The 8,852-nt window shown below is 41.4% G+C and overlaps 1 protein-coding gene across 1 annotated transcript in view; it reads left to right on the top strand.

Annotated features, from left to right (window-relative positions):
- LOC102301820 (zinc finger protein 708) overlaps positions 1 to 8,852 on the top strand; it is a gene marked incomplete at its 3' end in the record, with an annotated part of 9,344 nt that extends 492 nt beyond the window's left edge. Inside the window, 5 exon segments of the mRNA XM_042215517.1 lie at positions 4,550 to 4,652; positions 4,753 to 4,868; positions 6,075 to 6,313; positions 6,429 to 6,532; positions 7,719 to 8,852. Coding sequence (XP_042071451.1) covers positions 4,550 to 4,652; positions 4,753 to 4,868; positions 6,075 to 6,313; positions 6,429 to 6,532; positions 7,719 to 8,852 — 1,696 coding nt within the window.

The following is an 8,852-nucleotide window of genomic DNA, read 5'->3' as shown; positions in this document are numbered from 1 at the left end:
GTACAGCGGTGGTACATGAGCAATGAGGCTCTTGGTCAACCGGTGGAGTACAACAGTAAGTAAAAAGGTAGGTGCTCTTGCCAGAGCTGACATATCGAAGCAACAGAGGAGAGATTGCGAGAGACGTCTGCTCATTGACAAAGAATGAACAGAGCGTGGATAGACGTACTCTCTAGCGCACAATAAAACTTGAGAAGAACATATTTTAATATCTGTAGGTCAGGTTAGTGAGATCTGAAAAAAAGAAAAGTCAAGCAAAGCCCGCAAGGCGTAGGCCACTCTCTCGTTCACTATCCATGGATTTACCATTATTTAAGCGGTGCGCTGTGTGCTACATTTATTCTACGTCAATTATGCGCATCAAATTCTAGGCCCTTAGACTATTGTAATTCTAGTCTAGCCTGTTCGTTAAACGCGTACTATATAGTTATAGACATACTCTTCATGGGGCGATCTAAGAGGGAGGGGACTGGGAGTGCCACTTATTCTCTGCTCTCACCATCCGATGGTCAAAGATTCGCGCGTCACTAGTGCTCGGTCTAACTAGGATTATGAGCCGCGCGAGTGTTATGCTCCATTTGTTTGAGTTGTCTCCGGGCTCGGCTGACTGACCGCTGGACAGAGACAGCGGCACCCGCGCGATTGACACCTAAGGCCAAAGAAACGCAACCACATTACACATCATTGGACTAACGATCGCACTCCACACCTATAGCGTGATGTTTGTAGGATATGGTTAGTGAGCGCAGAATACGTTTGCGCGCGAACAAAGATATGCGAGTCCTACATGCACGCGTCCACTACGTTGAGAAACGATTTGCCGCTCACAGACCTAATCACCTACTATGAGGTGCAACACAGAAAGGTGCGGCTTGAGGCAGTGGAGTCCTTTCCTTGATAGTACTTGTGTTTGTCGACGTAAACCAGCAGCTAACCACGTAGCACGTCGACTTTTGTCTGTATTGACGCCCAATGCATTTAAATTGTTCATTTTTCCATTTCTTTATTCTGCTTGAGTTTTTGTCAATCAGAGCTTACTTTTGTACCATATTGTAGTCCGAGGTTATTGTATGAACAGTCTTTCCTGGCAAACACGCTTGTTTAATTGTGTTTGCACACTTAGTTGTTAGGTCAATCACTCAATCTAACGTCCTTTAGCACTTTGTAAAATTGATAGTTACATAGAGAATCTTGCCAGACACTAAAATAGACTATAACAATATATGTAAATAAGTCTGGTAGCACTGTTGTTGGTATTATTGCAATAATCTATTAAAACAATGCATGAGAATAACTATGGTATAGACAACACACAAATTATCTAATAAAGATGTATGTAAGTCTAAGATTTATAAGATGTAATAAACCTTCAATACATAGTCTCCTCGCGCACACTGTTTGTTTCAAGTTAGTCACAGACACTAAGAAAGTGGACAAAGAGATACAGTTGGGCAATCAGTGCGCGCCGCTGCAGCGCATTCCTGTGCACTAGATACACCATGGACATTCCGCGCTCAGTGGGCCAGACTATTGCCAGTACTATCAACTTAGTACGGCTGCCCTACACCTAGTGTGTGAATGTCGAGAAGTGAAATTAGTAAATTATATAACGGCTATAATTTTGAGTCATAAAGCGCTTTGCTATCGGAGTATCCATTGTAAGCCACAACTGTCGAAGCTATGCATTACCTTAATGATGTAGGTGCTAAACTATCACAGTTTAAAATTATTAATTTAATATTATGAGTTAATAAAAGAATCTAAATAGATTTAACAATTTTATATATCTCGCGAACTTAGATGTCTAATATGATGGACTCACTTCACTATCATTTTATGTTTTCATTGTAATTCATATACTCTTCACACATGAGATTCAAGGAGTATATGCCATGAGCAGTGCAGCTTTCAGATATCAACTGTTGCGAACTGATGTAAATGACGAGGGGTCTGAAGTATAAGAAAATAGTAAGATATGTCTACTACTTCCGTGGATGAATTTGGCTGCGTCGCCCAGAACTGAGGACAATTAAACCGGTCCACCCAAAGGTGTGAGAAATGAACGCATCCCTTAACCTGTATGAGTTGGATGACAATTATACCAATATAAATCAATGTAGTCAGAGCTCATGGTAATCAGGTACATGAGTTTCTCTGAGATTTTCACGAGTTACACCTCGAATTGCGGAATAGAGTGGAACTCCCTGGACTTATAGGATACCATTATTCGATCACCCAAACCACACAATCTAGTTGTGTGGAGACTGTATGGAATATCATGGAAACGAAAGAATCACTTCATTCTAGACCTATGTATGACTTCTAGTTCACACCACATATATGAACCCATTTTATCGGATCCAAAAACGCATTCCGACACGCAGCGCGCAAACATCACAGTCCAAATGTACAACGCCACCACAATAATGTCTGTCTATGAAAGCTGTTGACAAATCAAATCTAGTGTAAATTAGTCTTACCTCAGACCAGCACTGTCATTATACCCAACAAACGATTAATTACAAATCAGTTTAGATCACTATAGACTACTGACACATCTCCCATCTATCTGAGCACACGCAAACAATATTACATGATTGGGCTCGCTCCTACAGACTAATAGATAGGATGCAAGGCACATAAAGGCCATTTTATAATATAAAGACAAATACAAAATCGCGCTGAATGTCTCTCTCTCAAAACAATGTCTTAACCTTGCATACATTACATCGCGCTCTTCTAGAACAGTATTAGATTATTTCAATATACAAGATGGACACTCTGAGACGAAGAGCAAAAAGATCCACCTACACACGGCAGATGTTGTACACATTTCACTGCGGACAATCATAAGTATCCAGTCATTTCTGTATAAATGTTCTTATTTTATGACGTTCTGGCTTATTATTTACAGTTTGTTGACACCTCTTAATTCTCTTCTCTAGCGTAAGAGATTATGGCAGATCGATCACTCTCTCGGTAATGCAGAACTACTTCTATTACTGCGATACACACATGTCGCTCTATCCGTAATTCTCTATGAGATACACTTTGTTGAATAGCGCGCGCATCGATGCGAAGGTGTTGAGCACATAAAAGCTAAGTCATCTGATTTACCTATGCATCAGTCTCCTTGAGTGGTGACTGTAAGTAGCTCCTCACACCTTGTCTTTGAGATGTGGAAATAGTACCAGTCCTGAAGACTCCTGAAGTGTCCGCCTCTGAACTATTCTTTATAAAACACGGAGAGATGAAGTTTAGAAGGGAGAGAGAACAGAGAGAAAGTCCAGTCCTGAAGCCTGAAGTGTCCGCGGGGACAGAAGGAGGCGGACTTCCTGAACCTGCTAAGATCCACCTGCCCGCAGCTGGCCGGAGACAACAAACCTTTTGACATCTTAACGTTGGACAAGAAGCGTAAATTACAACCTCTGAAACTGGAGACGCTGACGCCAGAGGAGATCCACAGAAGCATTATGGGATGGGGGCGGTCTACGGTCTACATTCGACTGAAGGTAGTTTAGACTCTGTAACCTTTGAGGTGGAACAGCACTTTTTTTTATTAAGCAGTATTTCTTTTACGTTGTTAGCGCTGAGTGTTTGTTTTTGTTTTTGTTTTTTGTTTTTCAGACTCAAGAGGTGCATCAGCCCAGAGAAGAAGACCTTCATCGTCTTCAAACTGAAAACATGAACTCTGTTGTCTTAACTAATGATGAGACCAGACAACAGACGAGGTAACTCACAAAAAAGCATCGCCTAGTGATGTAAAATATCTGGACAGTCAACACATGTTTTGGATGTTACGGATCGGCTCGTGATTGTTGCTCCAGTTCATCCCATTCGTGTTGGATTAGGTTGAGTTTACGACACAGCCACACCAAACTGGAAAAATATTTTATTAAGGTTCTGGTTTTGTAAATTTGGAGATTATCATGTTTCAATCTGGAAAGTGAGACGTCCCAAACATGTGTCAGTGAGGCGTTATGTGAGTAGTGAGGCATGAAATATAACCAAAGAAATGCAAATGGAGTACCAAATTGGTGGATTTGAAGGTTTCTTGGATGCTAAAATCCAGTCATCTGGAACCCATTTTCTAGTATGCTGACTTAGTCACTGGAGCAAGTGTCAATTTTTGGGGGTATCATTGAATAGCCGGCAGATATCCAAGCTAGGGCTTCCTGTTTTGTTCACCAGCCAGCCTTTACAAGCACAAAGTCATTGTCAGCTGATGACCATTAGGGGCTTTTGGTGACCCTTTGTGTCCAGTGATTATTTAGTCCAATCAAAATTTAGGCTCAGCTGGGAAAACAATGGGATAAGCCTGGCTTCTGTCAGTCTGCCCCAGGGCAGCTGTGGCTACAACTGTAGCTGCCTCCACCAGTGTGTGAATGTGAGAGTGAATGAATAGTGGCATTGTAAAGCGCTTTGAGGGTCTTGAAAAGCGCTACATAAATGCAATCCATTATTATTATTATTATTATTATTATTAAGATAAGAATAAAACAATTCTGCTTTCAAAGAGGCTCTTCTACTTTGTTCTTGTTTTCTTCAGGATCAAAGTGCAGCAGGAGCTTCAGTCCTGTTGAGGAAGAGGAGGGTGAGAAAGAAGAGTCTCATGAGAATCTGCAGACTGCGGACATAACCGGTCCATCAAGGTTGAAAATGAACCATCCTTACCTGTATATTGGATGATTTCCATTTTAATATTGGCCATTTCAGACTGTAATTAGCCTGTGGATGATCTCTGTCTTTAAGGTCTTCACCACACCAGTGTGAGACAGAAAGAAGAAATCTTGCCAGAGCTCAGAACCACATAGACCTCAAGATCAGCATCCTGGAGCACTCTCAGACCAGCCTGCTCTTGAAAAATGGTAATAAGTATTTCAATGTAATAAAAAGTATAAAAATTATATATATATATATTATATGTTAAAAAATGGTAACAAGTTAATTAACTAGCCCCTCCCACAACCCTTTCTTGAGCCACAGCACATTTTTGTAGGATTAAAAGTATCCTGCAGCACATCGCCACCCAAAAATGTTACACACGACAGATTGCAGTGGCAATTTAGTTTCTCACTTTATTTATACTCAGTGTACTCACAGTCTCTCTCTATTTTTAGTTTTTATGGCAGCCATGCTTGAAAAGCCCAGGGTTACTCTTAGTAGGCAGTAGTTAATGCATTCACATACTTGAGCAACTATCAAACCTCCACATGGGAGCAATGAGGCGTTACGCTCCGTTTCAAGTTCCTCACGTTAAGTCGGAAATACAGTGGTTCCTCGTTTATCTGGGGAATTACGTTCCAAAAATAACCCGCGATAGGTGAAATCTGTGTAGTAGCCAGCTTTATTTTTTACAGTTATTATAGATGTTTTATAATAACTGTAAAGAAAAAAACAGCATGCAAAACTGCACAAAAAAAAATCCGCGAGTCCGCGAAAAGTGAACCGCGTTATATCGACGCACCACTGTATGCGTCTTTTTAGAGATTTTTTTTTTACATTTTATGCTTGACCATGAAAGTTTTATGTAAGTTTATACGTAATATTTGCTGTTTTTATTAATGTTCATATATTAAATACTTTTCAAGATGCAATTTATTTTTATTTTTATTTTGAAAATTGGTCCAGTGACAGACTTCTGTTACGTTTTTTTTTCGCATCATTTGAATGTGACACATTTTGAAACTTGGTCTCTCAACTCAGAGACACACCTATTTCATACCATATCTCACTGTGTTGTTCATCTTCCACCTTCATGGCTGAATTAAATAAAAAGAGAATTTTATATTAAAAAGCTAATCCTTTGGAGTTTTCAAGTGCAAAATGAAGATGCAACTCTGAAAACTTTAAGGACCTTTGGCAGGACCAGTGATCTACATGCTGACATCCCTAAAGGAGAGTTTAAATTCACTGGAAATATTAATGTCTCAATCTCTTCTTTTCTTTTTTTACTTTTTTTTTTTTACTAACTATGTCGTCACTATTTACTGTAAATGTTTTCTATTTTGAAAATGTTAAAGTGTTAAGTGTAAAAAGCTAAGCAGCTGTTTCTATGCTCCTCTCTCTGTTAGTCCTGAAGAAATGTCCAGTCCTGAAGCTGAAGTGTCCGCGGGGACAGAAGGAGGCGGACTTCCTGAACCTGCTAAGATCCACCTGCCCGCAGCTGGCCGGAGACAACAAACCTTTTGACATCTTAACGTTGGACAAGAAGCGTAAATTACAACCTCTGAAACTGGAGACGCTGACGCCAGAGGAGATCCACAGAAGCATTATGGGATGGGGGCGGTCTACGGTCTACATTCGACTGAAGGTAGTTTAGACTCTGTAACCTTTGAGGTGGAACAGCACTTTTTTTTATTAAGCAGTATTTCTTTTACGTTGTTAGCGCTGAGTGTTTGTTTTTGTTTTTGTTTTTTGTTTTTCAGACTCAAGAGGTGCATCAGCCCAGAGAAGAAGACCTTCATCGTCTTCAAACTGAAAACATGAACTCTGTTGTCTTAACTAATGATGAGACCAGACAACAGACGAGGTAACTCACAAAAAAGCATCGCCTAGTGATGTAAAATATCTGGACAGTCAACACATGTTTTGGATGTTACGGATCGGCTCGTGATTGTTGCTCCAGTTCATCCCATTCGTGTTGGATTAGGTTGAGTTTACGACACAGCCACACCAAACTGGAAAAATATTTTATTAAGGTTCTGGTTTTGTAAATTTGGAGATTATCATGTTTCAATCTGGAAAGTGAGACGTCCCAAACATGTGTCAGTGAGGCGTTATGTGAGTAGTGAGGCATGAAATATAACCAAAGAAATGCAAATGGAGTACCAAATTGGTGGATTTGAAGGTTTCTTGGATGCTAAAATCCAGTCATCTGGAACCCATTTTCTAGTATGCTGACTTAGTCACTGGAGCAAGTGTCAATTTTTGGGGGTATCATTGAATAGCCGGCAGATATCCAAGCTAGGGCTTCCTGTTTTGTTCACCAGCCAGCCTTTACAAGCACAAAGTCATTGTCAGCTGATGACCATTAGGGGCTTTTGGTGACCCTTTGTGTCCAGTGATTATTTAGTCCAATCAAAATTTAGGCTCAGCTGGAAGCAGCATGTCTTTTAACTGTAGCCAAGTTACAAATTAAGCTTGCCTCAAATTAGTCCATGTAAGTGCAGAAAAGGCAAGGTACTTAAAGCGAACATCTTTCATTCTGTCAGTCAAAAAGTGGACTTGGCAGCCACTTAAAGTTCTGGAGCTTTTGTGCCTTAAACTCTTTCTAACTTTGGTTAAGGGCAGTATTAGACTTGAGATAAGATTGGTGAACTCTCCACAGTGAACTTTGCCTCTTGCCCCACTCGGACTGTAAACTCGACCACAATCTTGAAGAAAATGCATGGATAATGGCATATATCCAGCTTGTTGTGACTCTCGTGCGTTTTTCACGGTGCGTTTTTCACGGTTAGCAGATTGTTTAGTCTGTCTGCTTCGAGAGGAGTGGGCAGAATATGCCTCAGCCTAGAGTGCCAAGGAGTGCAAGAACATTGAAGAAAGGCTTTTACTTGGCTTTAAATATTTGTTCCCAGCAAAATTAGATTTTGTACTTAAAAATTTCAAAACATCTTCAGGTTTCACGTTTGGCAGTGTAGCACTGTCTTATCATACTGTACTCTATTGTAATGTTGACTTTAAACCCAGTTAATTTTTGCTTCTGGTTTCTGCAGCAGCCTTGCCCAAGAGGTTGATGGCAGGAAATCAGAGATTGCGTCTGGCAGAGAAGAAAATGAGATAGAAATGGGAGAAGCTGATAGTGAAGAACCTGCTGCAGATCTTATAGCCGGCTCTTCAGCTGAGGGGAAAGAAAGTTTCAGGAACTGCAACAAAAGGAAAGAAGAAAAAGTAGAAAGGAATGATAAGTCCAAAAATGAACTGAAGAGTTGTGATTCCAAAATGCAGTCCAGGGTGTCAAAAAAGCAAAAGATCAGACATCCTGGCGTCACTCGGACTAAGACTGAGAAAAGTGTTGCTAATCTTTCCTGCTTGGTCTGTGGAGCTCTGCACATGTCAGAAGTTATGCTTGTTAAACATGCCTGGAGTCACGGAAACGATCCAGGAAGTGTTTGCGGAGCATGCGGAGAGCGCTCAGAGTCTGTGGAGGTCTTAAAGGATCATCTTCAAAGTCGACACAAAACTGATGACTGTCACATCTGTGGAGAGTCTTTCCTTAGTGCTCTCAGCCTCGACGAGCACGTAGCCTGCCACTCGGGGGAGAAACCATACAAATGTGATGTTTGCCATAATGAATTTGCACTAAAGGCTTCCCTGGAGGATCATCGAAAACTTCACGAGGAGGGGAAGCGCCACAAATGTCTCACCTGTCATAAAGTGTTTGAACTCAAAGAGCAGTTAAAGGCTCATCACAGGACTCACAGCAACAGGAAGACACACCTCTGCGGTGTGTGCGGTAAATCCCTCTGCGACTACAGATCGTTGTCCCGCCACAAAATGACCCATTCTGGGGAAAGACCCCACAGCTGTAAGATTTGCGGGAGGCGTTTTAAACTTCCTGGGACTCTGAGGCAACACGAGAAGATTCACACAAACAGAGAGAGGTCATACCTCTGTGACATTTGCTGCAAAATGTTCCTGACTAGTGCGCAGCTGGAGATCCACATGAGGATTCACACCAACGAAAAGCCGTATCACTGCAGCGAGTGTGGCAAGGGATTCAGCACCAAGGGCCCGTTGACCGTTCACAAGCGGGTCCACAGCGGGGAGACGCCCTACCACTGCCCAGACTGCGGCTGGTCCTTCAAACGCAAGACCAACCTAGACAACCACTTAGTGCTTCACTCGGG

Source organism: Haplochromis burtoni, unplaced genomic scaffold (genome assembly GCF_018398535.1).
Source record: "Haplochromis burtoni strain Fernald_Lab_line unplaced genomic scaffold, NCSU_Asbu1 Contig_742, whole genome shotgun sequence".
Classification (NCBI taxonomy): Eukaryota; Metazoa; Chordata; class Actinopteri; order Cichliformes; family Cichlidae; genus Haplochromis; species Haplochromis burtoni.
Note: the sequence above shows the minus strand (reverse complement) of the source record. Positions and strands in the feature narration are given on the sequence as shown.